Consider the following 22,697-nt stretch of genomic DNA (forward strand, 5'->3'; position numbering starts at 1 on the left):
CTGGTCTGGGGGAGTGTTGGTCTGGTCTGGGGGAGTGTTGGTCTGGGGGAGTGTTGGTCTGGGGGAGTGTTGGTCTGGGGGAGTGTTGGTCTGGGGGAGTGTTGGTCTGGGGGAGTGTTGGTCTGGGGGAGTGTTGGTCTGGGGAGTGTTGGTCTGGGGTAGTGTTGGTCTGGTCTGGGGGAGTGTTGGTCTGGTCTGGGGGAGTGTTGGTCTGGTCTGGGGGAGTGTTGGTCTGGTCTGGGGGAGTGTTGGTCTGGTCTGGGGGAGTGTTGGTCTGGGGAGTGTTGGTCTGGGTAGTGTTGGTCTGGGGGAGTTTTGGTCTGGGGGAGTGTTGGTCTGGGTAGTGTTGGTCTGGGGGAGTGTTGGTCTGGGGGAGTGTTGGTCTGGGTAGTGTTGGTCTGGGGGAGTGTTGGTCTGGGGGAGTGTTGGTCTGGGGGAGTGTTGGTCTGGGAGTGTTGGTCTGGGGGAGTGTTGGTCTGGGGGAGTGTTGGTCTGGGGGAGTGTTGGTCTGGGTAGTGTTGGTCTGGGGGACTGTTGGTCTGGGGTAGTGTTGGTCTGGGGTAGTGTTGGTCTGGGTAGTGTTGGTCTGGTCTGGGGGAGTGTTGGTCTGGTCTGGGGGAGTGTTGGTCTGGTCTGGGGGAGTGTTGGTCTGGTCTGGGGGAGTGTTGGTCTGGTCTGGGGGAGTGTTGGTCTGGGGGAGTGTTGGTCTGGGGGAGTGTTGGTCTGGGTAGTGTTGGTCTGGGGGAGTGTTGGTCTGGGGGAGTGTTGGTCTGGGGAGTGTTGGTCTGGGGTAGTGTTGGTCTGGTCTGGGGGAGTGTTGGTCTGGTCTGGGGGAGTGTTGGTCTGGTCTGGGGGAGTGTTGGTCTGGTCTGGGGGAGTGTTGGTCTGGTCTGGGGGAGTGTTGGTCTGGTCTGGGGGAGTGTTTGTCTGGTCTGGGGGAGTGTTGGTCTGGGGAGTGTTGGTCTGGGTAGTGTTGGTCTGGGTAGTGTTGGTCTGGGGGAGTTTTGGTCTGGGGGAGTGTTGGTCTGGGTAGTGTTGGTCTGGGGGAGTGTTGGTCTGGGGGAGTGTTGGTCTGGGTAGTGTTGGTCTGGGGGAGTGTTGGTCTGGGGGAGTGTTGGTCTGGGGGAGTGTTGGTCTGGGGGAGTGTTGGTCTGGGGGAGTGTTGGTCTGGGGGAGTGTTGGTCTGGGTAGTGTTGGTCTGGGGGACTGTTGGTCTGGGGTAGTGTTGGTCTGGGGTAGTGTTGGTCTGGGGTAGTGTTGGTCTGGGGTAGTGTTGGTCTGGGGTAGTGTTGGTCTGGGGTAGTGTTGGTCTGGGGTAGTGTTGGTCTGGTCTGGGGGAGTGTTGGTCTGGGTAGTGTTGGTCTGGGGGAGTGTTGGTCTGGGGGACTGTTGGTCTGGGGGACTGTTGGTCTGGGGGACTGTTGGTCTGGGGTAGTGTTGGTCTGGGGTAGTGTTGGTCTGGGGTAGTGTTGGTCTGGGGTAGTGTTGGTCTGGGTAGTGTTGGTCTGGGGTAGTGTTGGTCTGGGGAGTGTTGGTCTGGGTAGTGTTGGTCTGGGGGAGTGTTGGTCTGGGTAGTGTTGGTCTGGGGGAGTGTTGGTCTGGGTAGTGTTGGTCTGGGTAGTGTTGGTTTGGGGTAGTGTTGGTCTGGGTATTGTTGGTCTGGGTATTGTTGGTCTGGGGTAGTGTTGGTCTGGGGTAGTGTTGGTCTGGGTAGTGTTGGCCTGGGGTAATGTTGGTCTGGGGTAGTTGGTCTGGGGTAGTGTTGGTCTGGGGTAGTGTTGGTCTGGGGTAGTGTTGGTCTGGTGTAGTGTTGGTCTGGGGTAGTGTTGGTCTGGGGAGTGTTGGTCTGGGGTAGTGTTGGTCTGGGGTAGTGTTGGTCTGGGTAGTGTTGGTCTCGGTAGTGTTGGTCTGGGGGGAGTGTTGGTCTGGGTAGTGTTGGTCTGGGTAGTGTTGGTCTGGGGTAGTGTTAGTCTGGGGTAGTGTTGGTCTGGGGTAGTGTTGGTCTGGGTAGTGTTGGTCTGGGGTAGTGTTGGTCTGGGTAGTGTTGGTCTGGGTAGTGTTGGTCTGGGGGAGTGTTGGTCTGGGGGAGTGTTTGTCTGGGGGACTGTTGGTCAGGGGTAGTGTTGGTCAGGGGTAGTGTTGGTCAGGGGTAGTGTTGGTCTGGGGTAGTGTTGGTCTGGGTAGTGTTGGTCTGGGTAGTGTTGGTCTGGGGTAGTGTTGGTCTGGGGTAGTGTTGGTCTGGGGTAGTGTTGGTCTGGGGTAGTGTTGGTCTGGGGTAGTGTTGGTCTGGGGGGAGTGTTGGTCTGGGGGGAGTGTTGGTCTGGGGTAGTGTTGGTCTGGTCTGGGTAGTGTTGGTCTGGGGGAGTGTTGGTCTGGGTAGTGTTGGTCTGGGGGAGTGTTGGTCTGGTCTGGGGTAGTGTTGGTCTGGCGTAGTGTTGGTCTGGGTAGTGTTGGTCTGGGGTAGTGTTGGTCTGGGGTAGTGTTGGTCTGGGGTAGTGTTATTCTGGGGAGTGTTGGTCTGGGTAGTGTTGGTCTGGGGTAGTGTTGGTCTGGGTAGTGTTGGTCTGGGGTAGTGTTGGTCTGGGTAGTGTTGGTCTGGGTAGTGTTGGTCTGGGGTAGTGTTGGTCTGGGGTAGTGTTGGTCTGGGTAGTGTTGGTCTGGGGAGTGTTGGTCTGGGTAGTGTTGGTCTGGGTAGTGTTGGTCTGGGTAGTGTTGGTCTGGGGGGAGTGTTGGTCTGGGGGAGTGTTGGTCTGGTCTGGGGGAGTATTGGTCTGGGGGAGTGTTGGTCTGGGGGAGTGTTGGTCTGGGGGAGTATTGGTCTGGGGAGTGTTGGTCTGGTCTGGGGGAGTGTTGGTCTGGGGGAGTGTTGGTCTGGTCTGGGGTAGTGTTGGTCTGGGGAGTGTTGGTCTGGGGTAGTGTTGGTCTGGTCTGGGGGAGTGTTGGTCTGGTCTGGGGTAGTGTTGGTCTGGGGGAGTGTTGGTCTGGGGAGTGTTGGTCTGGGTAGTGTTGGTCTGGGTAGTGTTGGTCTGGGGTAGTGTTGGTCTGGGGGAGTGTTGGTCTGGGGGAGTGTTGGTCTGGGGTAGTGTTGGTCTGGGGTAGTGTTGGTCTGGGTAGTGTTGGTCTGGGGGAGTGTTGGTCTGGGTAGTGTTGGTTTGGGGTAGTGTTGGTCTGGGGTAGTGTTGGTCTGGGGTAGTGTTGGTCTGGGGGAGTGTTGGTCTGGGGGAGTGTTGGTCTGGGGGAGTGTTGGTCTGGGGGAGTGTTGGTCTGGTCTGGGGGAGTGTTGGTCTGGTCTGGGGGAGTGTTGGTCTGGTCTGGGGGAGTGTTGGTCTGGTCTGGGGGAGTGTTGGTCTGGTCTGGGGAGTGTTGGTCTGGATAGTGTTGGTCTGGGGTAGTGTTGGTCTGGGTAGTGTTGGTCTGGGTAGTGTTGGTCTGGGTAGTGTTGGTCTGGATAGTGTTGGTCTGGGGGAGTGTTGGTCTGGGGGAGTGTTGGTCTGGGGGAGTGTTGGTCTGGGGTAGTGTTGGTCTGGGGGAGTGTTGGTCTGGGGGAGTGTTGGTCTGGGTAGTGTTGGTCTGGGGTAGTGTTGGTCTGGGGTAGTGTTGGTCTGGGTAGTGTTGGTCTGGTCTGGGGGAGTGTTGGTCTGGTCTGGGGGAGTGTTGGTCTGGTCTGGGGGAGTGTTGGTCTGGTCTGGGGGAGTGTTGGTCTGGTCTGGGGGAGTGTTGGTCTGGTCTGGGGGAGTGTTGGTCTGGTCTGGGGGAGTGTTGGTCTGGGGGAGTGTTGGTCTGGGGTAGTGTTGGTCTGGGTAGTGTTGGTCTGGGTAGTGTTGGTCTGGGGGAGTGTTGGTCTGGGGGAGTGTTGGTCTGGGGGAGTGTTGGTCTGGGGGAGTGTTGGTCTGGGGGAGTGTTGGTCTGGGGGAGTGTTGGTCTGGTCTGGGGGAGTGTTGGTCTGGTCTGGGGGAGTGTTGGTCTGGTCTGGGGGAGTGTTGGTCTGGTCTGGGGGAGTGTTGGTCTGGTCGAGGGCCTGTTGGTCGAGGGCCTGTTGGTCGAGGGCCTGTTGGTCGAGGGCCTGTTGGTTTAAGGTCTGGGGTAGTGTTGGTGTAGGTAGTGTTGGTGTAGGTAGTGTTGGTGTAGGTAGTGTTGGTGTAGGTAGTGTTGGTGTAGGTAGTGTTGGTGTAGGTAGTGTTGGTGTAGGTAGTGTTGGTGTAGGTAGTGTTGGTGTAGGTAGTGTTGGTGTAGGTAGTGTTGGTCTGGGTAGTGTTGGTCTGGGGAGTGTTGGTCTGGGTAGTGTTGGTCTGGGGAGTGTTGGTCTGGGGGAGTGTTGGTCTGGGGGAGTGTTGGTCTGGGGGAGTGTTGGTCTGGGGGAGTGTTGGTCTGGGGGAGTGTTGGTCTGGGTAGTGTTGGTCTGGGGGAGTGTTGGTCTGGGGGAGTGTTGGTCTGGGGGAGTGTTGGTCTGGGGGAGTGTTGGTCTGGGGGAGTATTGGTCTGGTCTGGGGGAGTGTTGGTCTGGGGGAGTGTTGGTCTGGTCTGGGGTAGTGTTGGTCTGGGTAGTGTTGGTCTGGGGTAGTGTTGGTCTGGGGGAGTGTTGGTCTGGGGGAGTGTTGGTCTGGGGGAGTGTTGGTCTGGGGGAGTGTTGGTCTGGGGGAGTGTTGGTCTGGGTAGTGTTGGTCTGGGGGAGTGTTGGTCTGGGGGAGTGTTGGTCTGGGGGAGTGTTGGTCTGGGGGAGTGTTGGTCTGGGGGAGTGTTGGTCTGGGGGAGTGTTGGTCTGGGGTAGTGTTGGTCTGGGGGAGTGTTGGTCTGGGGGAGTGTTGGTCTGGGGAGTGTTGGTCTGGGGGAGTGTTGGTCTGGGGAGTGTTGGTCTGGGGGAGTGTTCGTCTGGGGGAGTGTTGGTCTGGGGTAGTGTTGGTCTGGGGGAGTGTTGGTCTGGGGGAGTGTTGGTCTGGGGGAGTGTTGGTCTGGGGGAGTGTTGGTCTGGGGTAGTGTTGGTCTGGGGGAGTGTTGGTCTGGGGAAGTGTTGGTCTGGGGGAGTGTTGGTCTGGGGAGTGTTGGTCTGGGGGAGTGTTGGTCTGGGGGAGTGTTGGTCTGGGGGAGTGTTGGTCTGGGGAGTGTTGGTCTGGGGGAGTGTTGGTCTGGGGGAGTGTTGGTCTGGGGGAGTGTTGGTCTGGGGAGTGTTGGTCTGGGGGAGTGTTGGTCTGGGGGAGTGTTGGTCTGGGGGAGTGTTGGTCTGGGGAGTGTTGGTCTGGGGGAGTGTTGGTCTGGGGGAGTGTTGGTCTGGGGAGTGTTGGTCTGGGGGAGTGTTGGTCTGGGGAGTGTTGGTCTGGAGTCCTGTGTGTTGGCGGTGAGAAGAAGAGCTCTTGTTTCAGTGGCACCGTGTTTTATTAACATATCAAATAACACACACACACACACACACCGTTTACCGGCGTATCACATGACCTGACCCCTACAGCCAGGAGGGGGGGGGGTGTGTAAGACGTTTACCCTCCCAAAGTGTCACATTTTAACATTTGAACAACCTCACAAAACCCATATTTTTTAAAGGTTTATTTGGTTCAGTCCTGGACCTCTCGCTGTGTCTCAGAACATTCCATTTAACATTAAAGGGGTTTGTTTATTTATTAAATTCCCATCCCCAACATTGTGGGAGTACCTTTTTATAGCTGGTTGGATGTTCACTTGGAAATGTTCATTTGCACGTTTGCACATTTTAAAACCCATTATAACTAAGTCTTTGAGTCCCCAAATGGTTTCCTATCCCCTATATAACATACTACTTTTAACCCAGAGGAGATTATAGTAGTAGTACACTATATAGGGGAAACGGTGCCATCCAATAATGTGTGTAAAGCCTGGATTGCTGATGTTCTGTCATGGCCTATGAGAGGCTTTGAAGAAGCATTCCTCCAATACGAATGGAATTCTAGATTATTTCAATAAAATGTTGCTAGGACAATAGTACATGTGTTTAAGTATGTATCTGTTGTCGTGGAGACAGTAACATTTAAATCTTTTAAGGATTTTATTTTTTTGCAATTTTTTATTTTTATGTTCACATATCATTTAACATTAAGGTGTCTGTAATATAATATACTTGGCAAAAAAAACAAATGTAGATGTTAATAAATAAAGGTATTGTTATAGCTTCCAAAATATTTGTTCCAATGGAGGTGTACCATGAAGATGGCTGTGTGGTGGCTTCAATACGGCGCTGCCTGTCAGTCATCCAGGGGTTTATACACATCGTTGGTGCCATCCAGTATTAAACTCCTTCTAAAATCCTCTTCACTCGTCTGATAAGCTCATGAAACTGATGCAGCATTTTATTGGTGTTGTCGAATAGTTGCGTTAAAAAATATATATATTATTCAAAGTTTATTTTGGTATTTTCAAGGGGTTTTTCTATGTAAAAGAAATGTATTTAAAAAATTAGATATTATATAACAGGATTTTGTTGGTTTTTGAATCCTGAATCCCACCGCTATAGTAACAGACTCAGACAGTTAAATGCTATAGTAACAGACTTAGACAGTTAAATGCTATAGTAACAGACTCAGTTAGACCGTTAAATGCTATAGTAACAGACTCAGACAGTTAAATGCTATAGTAACAGACTTAGACAGTTAAATGCTATAGTAACAGACTCAGTTAGACCGTTAAATGCTATAGTAACAGACTCAGACAGTTAAATGCTGAATACATTTTGAGTCCCAAATGGCACCCTACTCCCTATATTCTTGGCCAGGTCGCAGTTGTAAATGAGAACTTGTTCTCAACTAGCCTACCTGGTTAAATAAAGGTGAAATAAAAAAAAATGTAGTGCACTACTTTTGACCAGAGCTGGCTCCCTATTCCCTATGTAGTGCACTACTTTTGACCAGAGCTGGCTCCCTATTCCCTATGTAGTGCACTACTTTTGACCAGAGCTGGCTCCCTATTCCCTATGTAGTGCACTACTTTTGACCAGGGCTCACAGGGCTCAGTAGTGCACTATATAGGGAATAGGGTGCCATTTGGGAAGCACACATTGTTCTCTGTTGATAAATCGACTCTTGTGAAACAACTTCAGTCAGTCAATGTACACATATATATATATATATTTATATTTTTGTTCCTTTTTGTTTTTGTAGAAATCTCTCCTTCAGATTTCTGAGAAGGTAGGCAACTACGTCACCCACGATAATAACCCCTTTTTTGGTCCTATATATATATATAATATATATATATATAGACTAATATTATTTGCATCCCAAATGGCACCCTTTCCCCTATATAGACCAGAGCCCCTGGTCAAAAGTAGTGCATTATGTAAGGAATAGTGTTTCATTTGGGAGGCAACCCAAAATTCTCCCCCTTGTTTGGTGTTTCGTAACGCTTTTTGTTTTGATTTTTCCCTGTGGCTTAACCTCTGACCTTTACCCTCTCTATTCTGTGGCTGGCCCCTTTTTTTTGCCGTTGGTTTGGAGTGAAGTGGTTTTTTTGCTCCGGTTACTAATGTTACACACCCCCCCTCACCCCCGTAGGGTTGGAAAATCCTATCTAAAATGGTCTGGTTTTACAGAAATCCTGGTTGGAGGATTTCTAGAATCAGCAGGGGACAATCTCCAGTGAATCCTCAAACCTGGAATTGGGAAAACCAAGGAATTTTGGAAAACTTTTGCACAATTAAACCCATCTTTCCCTCCATCCATCATCCTCTAACCTCATCCCTCCATCCATCATCCTCTCACCTCATCCCTCTCTGTGTGAGCTCACCCTTTGTGTCTGAGATAGAGTGAGTGTGTAAATAGAGAGAGTAGGTGTTGGAGGAATAGAGGGAACACCTGGGATCAGGTTACCCCTGCCTCAAAATAGGAAGTGATGTCACTGGTTTGACAGGATATGATGTCATCTCTTCTGTTAGGGAGGTTGCTCAGCTAGCAACAGGTGTTTTTTAGGTACGGGGGTGAATCTCAAAGAGCACCCTAACCCTGTACAGTACACAACAACTAACCAAACCCCTATGGGTCATATGAGAGACATATGAGAGACAATCACCTCACCTGACCCCATACACACTCACCTTTAATTCACCTCATACCCTGGCCGGTACTGACAAATGCTAAAGTGATCACTGACCAGAGGTGGAAAAAGTACTATTGTAAAAGTTAAGAAAGATACTTTTTTAATAGAAAATGACTAAAGTGAAAAATCACCCAGTAAAATACTACTTGAGTAAAAGTATTTGGTTTTAAATATACTTAAGTATCAAAAGTGAAAGTATAAATAATTTCAAATTCCTTATATTAGGCAAACCAGATGGCACCGTTTTTTTATTTACGGATAGCCAGGGGTCACACTCCAACATGCAGACATTTACAAACGAAGCATGTGTGTTTAGTGAGTCCACCAGATCAGAGGCAGTAGGGATGACCAGGGATGTTCTCTGTTTAGTGAGTCCACCAGATCAGAGGCAGTAGGGATGACCAGGGATGTTCTCTGTTTAGTGAGTCCACCAGATCAGAGGCAGTAGGGATGTTCTCTGTTTAGTGAGTCCACTAGATCAGAGGCAGTAGGGATGACCAGGGACGTTCTCTGTTTAGTGAGTCCACCAGATCAGAGGCAGTAGGGATGACCAGGGATGTTCTCTGTTTAGTGAGTCCACCAGATCAGAGGCAGTAGGGATGACCAGGGATGTTCTCTGTTTAGTGAGTCCACCAGATCAGATGCAGTAGGGATGACCAGGGATGTTCTCTTGATAAGTATGTGAATTTGACCATTTTCCTGTCCTGCTAATAAGTATTCAAAATGTAGTGAGTACTTTTGGATGTCAGGGGAAATGTATGGAGTAAAAAGTACATTATTTTCTTTAGGAATGTAGTGAAGTAAAAGTTGTAAAAAATATAAATAGTAAAGTACAGATACCCCCCAAAAAAACTTAAGTAGTACTTTAAAGTATTTTTACTTAAGTACTTTATACCACTGTCACTGACAACACCATTGTGTGGTACGATGGTTTTGTAGTAGACGGATCTACCATGGTTCTACGCAGGATTTTGGGTCGATTTGCAATTTTATTTGAAAATCCAATTAAATTCTTGAATTCACTCATGAAGTGGAGAATGGAATTGAATTCTTTGAATGACCTAATAATGGAATTGAATTCTTTGAATGACCTAATAATGGAATTTAATTCTTTGAATTACCTAATAATGGTATTGAGATTAATTGAATTATCTCTCAATTCAAAGACTGACCTGGAATTTGAATGGAATTTACAGGGAGAGAAAATGTAAATATAATTTAATTTGTGGAATTAATCCCAACCCTTTAGGAAGTTGTTTTATCAGTATTTTATTCATCCTTCTTGAGAGAGAGGTTATGTCACACACACAAACACACACTCTCACATACACACATGCACTACTGCAACAACACTCTCACTTTCACAGAAGACACCTGGGTTTTTCCACCAGTGGGTTATGATGTTTACATTTAAATGTCAGTGTGCTGACACTTTACACCACCAGGGGGTGTAATTCAGCAGGTTAGGCGGAGTGACTGCTCTCTCTGCTGGGGAAGATTAGGAACAGCAACCACATGTTTTATTGGAGCAGAGCGTAATGGGCCACCATTATTATATCATTATAGCTCTCTACATTATATCACTATCATTATTATATACTGGTCATATTATATCTATATTATATCATTATATCTATATTATGTCATATATATTTATTTTTTTCACCTTTATTTAAACCAGGTAGGCCAGTTGAGAACAAGTTCTCATTTACAACTGTGACCTGGCCAAGAGAAAGCAAAGCAGTGCGACACAAACAACAACACAGAGTTACACATGGGATAAACAAACATACAGTCAATAACACAATAGAAAAGTCTATATACAGTGTGTGCAAATGAGGTAAGATTAGGGAGGTAAGGCAATAAATAGGCCATGGTGGCGAAATAATTACAATTTAGCAATTTACCACTGGAGTGATAGATGTACAGAAGATGAATGTGCAAGTAGAGATACTGGGGTGCAAAGGAGCAACAAATAAATAAATAACAATATGGGGATGAGGTAGTTGGGTGTGCAGTTTACAGATGGGCTATGTACAGATGCAGTGATCTGTGAGCTGCTTAAAGTTAGTGAAGGAGATATGAGTCTCCAGCTTCAGTGATCTTTGCAATTCGTTCCAGTCATTGGCAGCAGAGAACTGGAAAGAAAGGCAGCCAAAGGAGGAATTGGCTTTGGGGATGACCAGTGAAATATACCTGCTGGAGCGCGTGCTACGGGTGGGTGCTGCTATGGTGACCAGTGAGCTAAGGCGGAGCTTTACCTAGCAAAGACTTATAGATGACCTGGAGCCAGTGGGTTTGGCAACGAATATGAAGCGAGGGCCAGCCAACGAGAGCATACAGGTCGCAGTGGTGGGTGGTATATGGGGTTTTGGTGACAAAACGGATGGCACTGTGATAGACTGCATCCAGTTTGCTGAGTAGAGTGTTGTAGGCTATTTTGTAAATGACATCGCCGAAGTCAAGGATCAGTAAGATAGTCAGTTTTACGTGGATATGTTTGGCAGCATGAGTGAAGGATGCTTTGTTTTGTGAAATAGGAAGCCGATTCTAGATTTGATTTTGGATTGGAGATGCTTAATGTGAGTCTGGAAGGAGAGTTTACAGTCTAACTAAACACCTAGGTATATATACTTGTCCACATATTCTAAGTCAGAACCGTCCAGAGTAGTGATGCTGGACGGGTGGGTAGGTGTGGGCAGCGATCGGTTGAAGAGCATGCATTTAGTTTTACTTGCATTTAAGAGCAGTTGGAGGCCACGGAAGGAGTGTTGTATGGCATTGAAGCTCGTTTGGAGTTTTGTTAACACAGTGTCCAAAGAGGGCCAGAAGTATACAGAATGGTGTCGTCTGCGTAGAGGTGGATCAGAGAATCACCAGCAGCAAGAGCGACATCATTGATGTATACAGAGAAAAGAGTCGGCCTGAGAATTGAACCCTGTGGCACCCCATAGAGACTGCCAGAGGTCCGGACAACAGGCCCTCCGATTTGACACACTGAACTCTGTCTGAGAAGTAGTTGGTGAACCAGGCTAAGCAATCATTTGAGAAACCAAGGCTGTTGAGTCTGCCGACAGGAATGTGGTGATTGACAGAGTCGAAAGCCTTGGCCAGGTCGATGAATACAGCTGCGCACAGTATTGTCTTTTATCGATGGCGGTTATGATATCGTTTAGGACCTTGAGCGTGGCTGCGGTGCACCCATGACCAGCTCGGAAACCAGATTGCATAGCGGAGAAGGTACTGTGGGATTCGAAATGGTCGGTGATCTGTTTATTAACTTGGCTTTCGAAGACCTTAGAAAGGCAGGGTAGGATAGATATAGGTCTATAACTGTTTGGGTCTGCAGTGTCTCCCCCTTTGAAGAGGGGGATGACCGCAGCAGCTTTCCAATCTTTAGGAATCTCAGACGATACGAAAGAGAGGTTGAACAGGCTAGTAATAGGGGTTGCAACAATTTCGGCAGATAATTTTAGAAAGAGGGTCCAGATTGTCTAGCCCAGCTGATTTGTAGGGGTCCAGATTTTGCAGCTCTTTCAGAACATTAGCTATCTGGATTTGGGTAAAGGAGAAATGGTGGGGGCTTTGGCGGGTTGCTGTGGAGGGTGCAGGGCAGTTGACCGGGGTAGGGGTAGCCAGGGGGAAAGCATGGCCAGCCGTAGAGAAATGCTTATTGAAATTCTCAATTATAGTGGATTTATAACATATGTATATAACATAGATATTATATCATTATCTGTATATTTTATATATGTTATATCATTATTATATCTATATATCTTATGTAATATCTATAGTCATTATTATATCTATATTATCTCTTATCTATGTTATATCATTATATCTATATTTTCTCTGTTTTATCTATGTTATATCATTATTATATCTACATATCTGTTATATCTATATGTCATTATTATATCTATGTTATATCGATATATCTGTCATTATTATATCTATATATCATTATTATATCTGTGTCATATCTATGTCATTATTATATCTATGTCATAATCATATCTTTATGTCATTATTATATCTATATGTCATTATTATATCTATGTCATTATTATATCTATATGTCATTATTATATCTATGTCATATCTATATATCATTATTATATCTATATGTCATATCTATATGTCATTATTATATCTGTATGTCATATCTATATATCATTATTATATATATATGTCATATCTATATGTCATTATTATATCTATGTCATATCTATATATCATTATTATATATATATGTCATATCTATATATCATTATTATATCTATATGTCATATCTATATGTCATTATTATATCTGTATGTCATATCTATATATCATTATTATATATATATGTCATATCTATATGTCATTATTATATCTATGTCATATCTATATATCATTATTATATCTATATGTCATATCTATATGTCATTATTATATCTGTATGTCATATCTATATATCATTATTATATATATATGTCATATCTATATATCATTATTATATCTGTATGTCATATCTATATATCATTATTATATATATATGTCATATCTATATGTCATTATTATATCTGTATGTCATATCTATATATCATTATTATATCTGTATGTCATATCTATATATCATTATTATATATATATGTCATATCTATATATCATTATTATATCTGTATGTCATATCTATATATCATTATTATATCTGTATGTCATATCTATATGTCATTATTATATCTGTATGTCATATCTATATATCATTATTATATATATATGTCATTCTTATAGCTAAACTTTTTTGGGGAGATGTTGACATGTTTAACGGTCCTGGCTAAGCATTTTATGCTCTGTTCTCTCCTATTGAATCATTTGATAATGATTTGTCTGTTTTTAACTGCTATTTTATTTATGTTCAGTATAAAAGGAACGATTTAGTCGGTGCTCAGTTGAATTTGTCGGTTTGTCAGTCTGCATGTCATGTCTCTATGGCTCTGTTTTTTTCTGTCATACACTACCGGTCAAAAGTTTTAGAACACCTACTCATTCAAGGGTTTTTTGTTATTTTTACTATTTTCTACATTGTAGAATAATAACGATATCAAAACTATTAAATAACACATATGGAATCATGTAGTAACCAAACAAGTGTTAAACAAATCAAAATATATTTGAGATTCTTCAAAGTAGCCACCCTTTACCTTGGTGACAGCTTTGCACACTCTTGGAATTCTCTCAACCAGCTTCACCTGGAATGGTTTTCCAACAGTCTTGAAGCAGTTCCCACATATGCTGAGCACTTGTTGGTTGCTTTTCCTTCTCTCTGCAGTCCGACTCATCCCAAAACATCTCAATTTGGTTGAGGTCGGGGGATTGTGGAGGCCATGTCATCTGATGCAGCACTCCATCACTCTCCTTCTTGGTAAAATAGCCCTTACACAGCCTGGAGGTGTGTTGGGTCATTGTCCTGTTGAAAAACAAATGATCGTCCCACTAAGCCCAAACCAGATGGGATGGCATATTACTGCAGAATGATGTGGTAGCCATGCTGTTTAAGTGTGCCTTGAATTGTAAATAATACACAGTGTCACCAGCAAAGCACCCCCACACCATAACACATCCTCCTCCATGCTTTATGGTGGGAAATACACATGCGGAGATCATGCGTTCACTCACACCGCGTCTCACAAAGACACGGCGGTTGGGAACCAAAAATCTCCAATTTGGACTCCACCGGTCTAATGTCCATTGCTCGTGTTTCTTGGCCCAAGCAAGTCTCTTCTTCTTCTTGGTGTCCTTTAGTAGTGGTTTCTCTGCAGCAGTTTGACCATGAAGTCCTGATTCACGTAGTCTCCTTTGAACAGTTGATGTTGAAATGTGTCTGTTACTTGAACTCTGTGAAGCATTTATTTGGGCTGCGTGAATCAGGCTGTTAACTAATGAACTTATCCTCTGCAGCAGAGGTAACTCTGGGTCTTCTATTCCTGTGGCGGTCCTCATGAGAGCCAGTTTCATCATAGCGCTTGATGGTTTTTGCGACTGCACTTGAAGAAACTTTCAAAGTTCCGTATCGACTGACCTTCATGTCTTAAAGTAATGATGGACTGTCGTTTCTCTTTGCTTATTTGAGCTGTTCTTGACATAATATGGACTTGGTCTTTTACCAAATAGGGCTATCTTCTGTTTACCACCCCTACCTTGTCACAACACAACTGATTGGCTCAAACGCATTAAGAAGGAAAGAAATTCCACAAATTAACTTTTAACAAGACACACCTGTTAATTGAAATGCATTCCAGGTGACTACCTCATGAGCTGGTTGAGAGAATACCAAGCGTGTGCAAAGCTGTGAAGGCAAAGGGTGGCTACTTTGAAGAATCTAAAATAGATTTTGATTTGTTTAACACTTTTTGGTTACTACATGATTCCATGTGTATTATTTCATAGTTTTGATGTCTTCACTATTATTCTACAATGTAGAAAATAGTAAAAATAAAGAAAAACCCTTCAATGAGTAGGTGTTCTAAAACTTTTGACCGGTAGTGTATGGCTCTATTTCCTTATCTAATATATTGTTAATTCTATCCGTTCTCTTATCTGTACATGGCTGTGCTGCGTGTGCAGGTTTAGTCTGACTAGGTGCAGTTGGAGAGACTGAAACGGTGGTGGGGTTATTTGACCCTCCTTCCTTCCCTCTTCTTTAGTCACAGGACTCATACTCCCCTCCAGACCAGACCATACCATTCCAGACCATACCATTCCAGACCAGACCATTCCAAACCATTCCAAACTAAACATACCATTCCAAACCATTCCAAACTAAACATCCCATTCCAAACTAAACATCCCATTCCATACCGTTCCAAACTAAACATCCCATTCCAAACTAAACATCCCATTCCATACCGTTCCAAACTAAACATCCCATTCCAAACTAAACATCCCATTCCATACCGTTCCAAACTAAACATCCCATTCCAAACTAAACATCCCATTCCATACCGTTCCAAACTAAACATCCCATTCCAAACTAAACATCCCATTCCATACCGTTCCAAACTAAACATCCCATTCCAAACTAAACATCCCATTCCATACCGTTCCAAACTAAACATACCATTCTAAACTAAACATACCATTCTAAACTAAACATACCATTCTAAATCAAACCATCCCTCTAATAGATTAGAACAGTTATTCATCCTAAACATTTCAATCATCATGAATAAATCTTTAAAATGCCCTTACTTCCCTTAACCTTTGAAACTAAAGTGAATTTTCGTTAGTTTTTTTTCTCCCTGGTGTGGTTTTATGCTACAGGGCGTTCTGTACTGATACACAAAGCCACTGGGTTCTGGAATAGGAATGGGTTCTGGAATAGGATTGTCAACGTGTGTGCTTGTGGAGGATGGTACTGTGCTTAGTGGTGTTGCTAGCTGTTAAACTAACATTGTAGCCTGTTAGCTCCGAAGACTAAACTTGTGTTGATTTTTCTTGAGGAGTCCGTATGAGGGAGAGGGTCAGGATGAGGAAAGCAGGTGAGACTCAAACCAACCATCAATCAGACCTAATCAGTAGATCTCGGAGGGATAGATATGATTGGATTAAAGGGTGATTTGGTAAATTTATTCGGTAATTGGTTGACAAACCTTAGTTTTAACCAATCAGGGATGAGGTTTCTGAATGTTACCGAATGGGATGGTGTGTGTGTGACGTAGGCATGTACATGCATGGTAAGAGGTGTGTGTGTGTGTGTGTGTGTGTGTGTGTGTGTGTGTGTGTGTGTGTGTGTGTGTGTGTGTGTGTGTGTGTGTGTGTGTGTGTGTGTGTGTGTGTGTGTGTGTGTGTGTGTGTGTGTGTGTGTGTGTGTGTGTGTGTCAGGGCTATTTAAGTCATATTGGGTGTTGTCCTTACCTTATCCCCCTGTTTCTCCTAATCATCTCATCCCTCACTCTGTTTCTCTCTTTCTCCCCTTCTCCAACCCCCCTACTCCCTCTCTGCCCCTTCAACACCCCTACTCCCTCTCTGCCCCTTCAACACCCCTACTCCCTCTCTGCCCCTTCAACACCCCTACTCCCTCTCTGCCCCTTCAACACCCCTACTCCCTCTCTGCCCCTTCAACACCCCTACTCCCTCTGCCTCCCCTTCTCCAACCCCCCTACTCCCTCTCTCCCCCTCTCCAACCCCCCTACTCCCTCTCTCCCCTTCTCCAACCCCCCTACTCCCTCTCTCCCCCTCTCCAACCCCCCTACTCCCTCTGCCTCCCCTTCTCCAACCCCCCTACTCCCTCTCTCCCCCTCTCCAACCCCCCTACTCCCTCTCTCCAACCCTCCTACTCCCTCTCTCCCCCTCTCCAACCCCCACACTCCCTCTGCCTCCCTCTCCAACCCCCCTACTCCCTCTCTCCCCCTCTCCAACCCCCCTACTCCCTCTCTCCCCTTCTCCAACCCCCCTACTCCCTCTCTCCCCTTCTCCAACCCCCCTACTCCCTCTGCCTCCCTCTCCAACCCCCCTACTCCCTCTGCCTCCTTCTCCAACCCCCCTACTCCCTCTCTCCCCTTCTCCAACCCCCCTACTCCCTCTCTCCCCCTCTCCAACCCCCCTACTCCCGCTCTCCCCCTCTCCAACCCCCCTACTCCCGCTCTCCCCCTCTCCAACCCCCCTACTCCCTCTCTCCCCCTCTCCAACCCCCCTACTCCCTCTCTCCCCATCTCCAACCCCCCTACTCCCTCTCTCCCCAACCCCCCTACTCCCTCTCTCCCCAACCCCCCTACTCCCTCTCCCCCTCTCCAACCCCCCTACTCCCTCTCTCCCTCTCTCCCCCTCTCCAACCCCCCTACTCCCTCTGCCCCCCTCTCCAACCCCCCTACTCCCTCTGCCTCCCCTTCTCCAACCCCCCTACTCCCTCTCTCCCCTTCTCCAACCCCCCTACTCCCTCTGCCTCCCCTTCTCCAACCCCCCTACTCCCTCTCTCCCCTTCTCCAACCCCCCTACTCCCTCTGCCTCCCCTTCTCCAACCCCCCTACTCCCTCTCTCCCCTTCTCCAACCCCCCTACTCCCTCTCTCCCCTTCTCCAACCCCCCTACTCCCTCTCTCCCCTTCTCCAACCCCCCTACTCCCTCTGCCTCCCTCTCCAACCCCCCTACTCCCTCTGCCTCTCCTCTCTCCCCCCTCTGCCACTCCTGTCTCCTCCTGCCCCCTCCGTCTCTCCCCCTGCCCCATCCTCTCCCTCTTGCTTTCATCCCTCCACTCTCTCCTCCTATAGGTCGATGCTGAGCAGCACCGTCGACAAATCAGAGAAGAGCGGTGTCCTAGGCTCCTCCCACAGCGGCAGCGGAGACGAGAACAAGGATAACTCCTCCCCTGTTTCCGGTACCGCCACCCCGCCACCGAAGGACCCGTCGACCAAACCGCGTTCCCTCCGGTTCACCTGGTCCATGAAGACCACGTCCTCCTTGGATCCCGGGGAGATGATGAGAGAGATCCGGAAGGTTCTAGAATCCAACAGCTGTGAGTACGAGCTGCGGGAGCGCTACATGCTGCTGTGCATCTTCGGGAACCCTTCCCGCGACGACTTCGTCCAATGGGAGATGGAGGTGTGCAAGCTGCCCCGCCTCTCACTGAACGGCGTGCGCTTCAAGAGGATCTCCGGGACGTCGATCGCGTTTAAGAACATCGCGTCGAAGATAGCTAACGAGCTCAAACTGTGAGACGGAGAGAGGGATGGAGAGATGAGGGGTTTTACACATGTGGATAGAGAGGAATGGAGAGACTGATTGAGAAGGATGCTGCACTGAGAGCAGTGCTGGGTAGGTGGGAGGGGTTCAGTGTTTGAGAAGATAATGGGTGGAGTGACTGTTCTTCTGCTGGGGGGAGGGGGGGGGGGTTTCTGTCTAGTTTTTTTCCTCTGTTGAGGTTTGTGTTTTAGAACCTCGCTGGGTTCTCTAGCTGGGGTTCTCGTCTTCTAGATCCACTGCATGTTGGTTCTGCCGCTCTCTCTTTTCACCTGGTGGTTGTACACACTCTGCCTCTCTCTCGCTGCCACACAAACACGCTGTACTGTACTGAGGGGAGGCCTAAGTCTGAACACACCTTCATACCTGCTCCGAGGCTCTTCTCCTGTCGGTTCTACTTAAATGGGTTCTAGACTGGGTTACACTCAGAGTTCTAAAGAGAACAGAGCGGACTGACTTGATGCTGGAAATAAACTAACTCAACGCTGGAACGGTTCTCCTGGGTTCTACTGTTCTCTGACCCAAATGGACTCCCCGGAACCTGAACTGTAGAACACACCACAGGCCTTTGGTGGAAGGACAGTCTTTCTGCCCGTTTGATGTGAGGGGAGACAGCCAAGACACTGCTCTGTTTTAAGTCTCTCTCACACACACACACACCAAACTGGACCCTTAATGACTGCTGTCTGTTTTGAATCCAAACACACCAGGCCCCCCCCCCCCCCCCCCCCCTGACCCTCAACCCTCTCTTTTTATTTTTTCATCAGGGGTGAAATCATCCCCCTTTCGTCCAATCACAGGCCCAATAGACTTGATTCACCATTGGACGACAACACTTTATTTTCCTCATTCTGGTTGTTGGTTTTCAAGGTCAAAGGTTTTACACTGGAAAAGGGGAATTTCCTTTCTTTAATAGAAGACAAATGGAAACATGTAGTTCTTCTTGTTGCTGTTCTATTATGTTAATGATCGATGGGGTTGTATCACGCGTCTGTACAGAGAGAGAACACAGCAGCCATCTTTCTACTCCCCCTTCCTGCCCCCAAGGAGTAGTATGTTCAGATATTCAGCCTTTTATCAACCAGTATTTCATTTTAAAATTATATGTATTCAGATCTCTGAACAAATTAATTTAGAACTTCTTGTTGATTTATTTTAAGTTGTTTTTTATAACTTTGTTTGGGTTAAAGAATGCCTCACCTGAGCTTCCCCCCCCCCCCCCACCCACCTTGTGTATCCCTTCACCCCCACATGACCCCACCTTAGCTGGGCATCTACCTGACTGGTGTCAACAGGGTGATGAAGACTACTGATTGTTTTCTGTGGGATGGTTGGGTTTTATAACGTAAACTTGTTGCCCGTTGCCTTTTTTGTAGGATCAGGCCAAACGTGGTGTCACTGTGCCCGCCTTGTGACTGACTGTATTCTTGTCATCAGCGGCATTGATTCTAATTTAGCAGGAGCCCTCGCCCTCCTTTCTCTGCCAGTGGAAAAGAGTGAGGAGGGGTTTGTGAGTAATCTCTAGCCAAATGATAGCGGCCTGCTTGGGGGACGGTGTACTTGAGCAAAACGCCTCAGTTCTTTTGTTTAAAAAGTCATTCTATTTGTTCTGTTAAATCATTGTTTTAAGGTGCTGGGAAAATGTAGTCTTCTTTACTTATTGCTGTTATTACTATATTTCAGTGTTGATTTATTTTGTTTTACTTTTTTTTTTGCTGTAATTTGAGTCAGACATTTTAACCAGTATTTGGTTGGTTTGGGAGAGATGGGGGAGTTGACTCCAAATGTATTTGTTTTTGTGCAAAGAAATTATGAAAAGTAATAAAAAGCTGGTTGCAGTTAGGCCAGCGATAAAAGTGTGTATTTAACAAATGTAATTCAGTGGAAACAATATGGTTGTAATTTTTTGTTTTATTCCAAAAGAAAATATCCTGAAAACAATAACAAGCAAATCCAGTCTCAAACTTCGTGAACATTACCTGCTGCTAAGTGTCGAAGGTTGTTTTGCTAAAACACAGTCAAGTCATTTGTAGTAGGCCACAAAGTGCACAAAGTATTTGAATCTACGTCCCAAATGGTCAAAAGTAGTGCACTATGTAGGGAATTGGGTGCCAGACGTATCACGAAAGATCTGCGTTATAGCCCGATTTGACATTTTTTTTAAACGCAACGCTGCATATTCAGAAATGACTTTTTTGTTTGTTGTTTTTTTTCCTCCACCAATTGGTAGTTACAGTCTTGTCTCATCGCTGCAACTCCCGTACGGACTCGGGAGAGGCGAAGGTCGAGAGCCATGCGTCCTCCGAAACACAACCCAACCAAGCCGCACCAATGTGTCGGAGGAAACACCGTACACCTGGCGACTGTGTCAGCGTGCACTGCGCCCGGCCCGCCAGTGCGCGATGAGACAAGGACATCCCTGCCGGCCAAACCCTCCCTAACCCGGACGACGCTGGGCCAATTGTGTGCCGCCCGCGACAGAGCCTGGACTTGAACCAGGATCTCTAGTGGCACAGCTAGCACTGCCTCGCGCCACTCGGGAAGCCTCAGAAATGACTTTCTAATGCAGATCTTCCCTCCATACGGCTTGAATCCAGCCCTACGAGTATTTCAGCTTCACACTTTGTTCTCAGACACCTGTGAATGGCACAGTATGTACAGTACTATCCCTTACATAGCACACAACTGTAACCAGAGCTAAATAGAGCTGACATTTGACACTCAGTATTTTTTTGTGTGCTTTTAATCAAAAACAGGTCTCTGTTCCATATAGCATGCTACTTAGAATGGAGAAATGCATGGGCCTTGGATTACAAATTGCATCCTATTCCCTTTTATAGTGCACCACATTGGACCAGGATCTATAGGGATTTGGTCAAAATGGGCTCCGATCCAAAGCAGTGCACTATATAGGAACGTCTACCTACTTAGAGATCACCTAACAAAAGAATGCTGCAGTCATAAGACCAACAATAGGTGGATTTGGTAGAAGAGGGATGTCTTCCTGATTCCCCTGTGGAATCATCAGTTCAGCACCTTGTAGTGTGGGAGTGGAACCTGGGTGTGTTTTGCCAGAGTTCGTTCTGTTGTTGCCATGGAGACTGTGTGTGGGGTTCTGTTGTCATGGCATCCATCACCACAATCCAGTGTATTTTTTTTCCTTGAGGGTTTTGGTATTCTGAAAGTTCTGTTCTTTGGGGAGGAGGGATGGGTGAAATACAGGGTCACCGTTGCTGTGGGTGATGGACACATCTGTGCTGGCTGCTACGGAGACAGCCGTGAGGCATGTCATGTCCTTCTATTTTCTGCTGAGAAGAGAGAGGGGGGGGCGGGAACAGAAGGATGGATGACCCAAGCCTCAGATGGAAGTATGGTTATTCACAGGTTGTGTCGTTGGTTAAGAGTGTGAGTCAGAACGGAGTTATACAGAGAGGACTTAACGAGAGGCTTCTGAACATAACAGACTGGCGAGGCTTTGAACTCAACTACTGATTTCTGATGTCTATTGTTCCACCATAATGGATAAACACTCCACTAGCAGCACAATCTACCCATCTGAGTATACAAGAGTCCCCTCCTTTCTGTCAGTGAGAGTTGGTTTGCTCTACTTTGAGCCCTACCAGTGAGGGAGGCTGACCAGCGCCAGAGCAAACAGGAGGAGAGGAGCGGAGGTTGTTTCCTAGTTCCCTACGGTGACTAGAGCTCCCCTGTTGGCCCGGAGTCGCGACTGCAGGACGGATCAACGGGGGAGGGGGATGATTGTGGGGGGTTCGGGTCTGGAGGGGTCGGGTCTGGAGCGGGGGGGGCTGCCGGAGGAGGCTGGGGGGGGCAGAGGGGGGAGCCGGGCGCAGTAAGGGGGGAGGCTGGGAGAGGGAAGGAGGAGGGGTGTGGTTGTTGGATGAGGGGGGAGAGGGGGAGTTGGTGTCACCGCCGGGGGGAGTAACGTCTTCTAGCTTTATCTGGAAGGAGAGAAGGGAGGAGTTAGATCAGCACCAGACTTGTCAAACTTTTACCAAAACAAACCCTCACCCCCTCCTCACCTCTTCTTCCTCCTCCTCTGCTCCTCCCCTCTCTTCGTTCCTACTACGACTCCCACAAGGCCCCTGTGTGGAGGCTACGTCTTGTTCCGCCTGCCACTCCTTGACGACCTCGTCCAGATTGAATCGCCGTCGGTAACTAACGAAGAAGGAGCTCACCTGGGCCAGAGTTTTGTTGCCGATTACCTCGGCAACCACCGCAAAGTCCTTGCCATAGCGACGGATAGCTGAGGAGAAGAGGGTGTTTAAAGAGAAAGATACGTTTCAGATCACAACATTGAAATCATCAAACTGTGTTTCTTCTGTGAGTTATATTTGCCAGAATACAAGAATTTCCTGTGTTAAAGAAAATGATTGAGTTGTATTTTGGGGGTGTGTTAACTCACCCTGCACAGCCAGCAGCTGTTCCTCAGTGGACCAACGAGAGTTCATCTTGTGAGCTGGCTGGAGAGAGAGGAGGAAGAGTTAGTTTATTTATAACCGTTTTCATTATGACCTAAACAACCAGGTGAGAGGAGTTCCTAACTAATCCATTATGACCTAAACAACCAGGTGAGTGGAGTTCCTAACTAATCCATTATGACCTAAACAACCAGGTGAGTGGAGTTCCTAACTAATCCATTATGACCTAAACAACCAGGTGAGTGGAGTTCCTAACTAATCCATTATGACCTAAACAACCAGGTGAGGGGAGTTCCTAACTAATCCATTATGACCTAAACAACCAGGTGAGTGGAGTTCCTAACTAATCCATTATGACCTAAACAACCAGGTGAGTGGAGTTCCTAACTAATCCATTATGACCTAAACAACCAGGTGAGTGGAGTTCCTAACTAATCCATTATGACCTAAACAACCAGGTGAGTGGAGTTCCTAACTAATC

At 46.9% G+C, this 22,697-nt stretch overlaps 2 protein-coding genes across 10 annotated transcripts in view; one reads left to right on the forward strand and one right to left on the reverse strand.

Annotated features, from left to right (window-relative positions):
- Positions 1–19,636, forward strand: part of mark2b (MAP/microtubule affinity-regulating kinase 2b) — a 132,852-nt gene extending 113,216 nt beyond the window's left edge. For 4 of the 8 annotated variants that reach the window (XM_071378508.1, XM_071378509.1, XM_071378514.1 and 1 more), the window contains 3 exons: positions 7,122–7,148; positions 15,546–15,581; positions 17,309–19,636. In XM_071378508.1, coding sequence (XP_071234609.1) covers positions 7,122–7,148; positions 15,546–15,581; positions 17,309–17,753 — 508 coding nt within the window. In that variant the 3' untranslated portion in view covers positions 17,754–19,636. Of the gene's footprint in view, positions 1–7,121; positions 7,149–15,542; positions 15,582–17,308 lie in introns of all 8 variants that reach the window. The other 4 variants (XM_071378512.1, XM_071378510.1, XM_071378511.1 and 1 more) reach the window with 4 other exon arrangements.
- Positions 19,637–19,670: 34 nt separating this feature from the next.
- The window catches only part of rcor2 (REST corepressor 2), a 39,254-nt gene continuing 36,227 nt past the window's right edge, over positions 19,671–22,697 (reverse strand). For both annotated transcript variants that reach the window (XM_071378542.1, XM_071378541.1), the window contains 3 exons: positions 22,201–22,258; positions 21,818–22,041; positions 19,671–21,736 (listed from right to left, as the gene is read on the reverse strand). In XM_071378542.1, coding sequence (XP_071234643.1) covers positions 21,362–21,736; positions 21,818–22,041; positions 22,201–22,258 — 657 coding nt within the window. In that variant the 3' untranslated portion in view covers positions 19,671–21,361. The remainder of the gene's footprint in view (positions 21,737–21,817; positions 22,042–22,200; positions 22,259–22,697) is intronic.

This window comes from Salvelinus alpinus, chromosome 31 (genome assembly GCF_045679555.1).
Source record: "Salvelinus alpinus chromosome 31, SLU_Salpinus.1, whole genome shotgun sequence".
NCBI classification, from domain to species: Eukaryota; Metazoa; Chordata; class Actinopteri; order Salmoniformes; family Salmonidae; genus Salvelinus; species Salvelinus alpinus.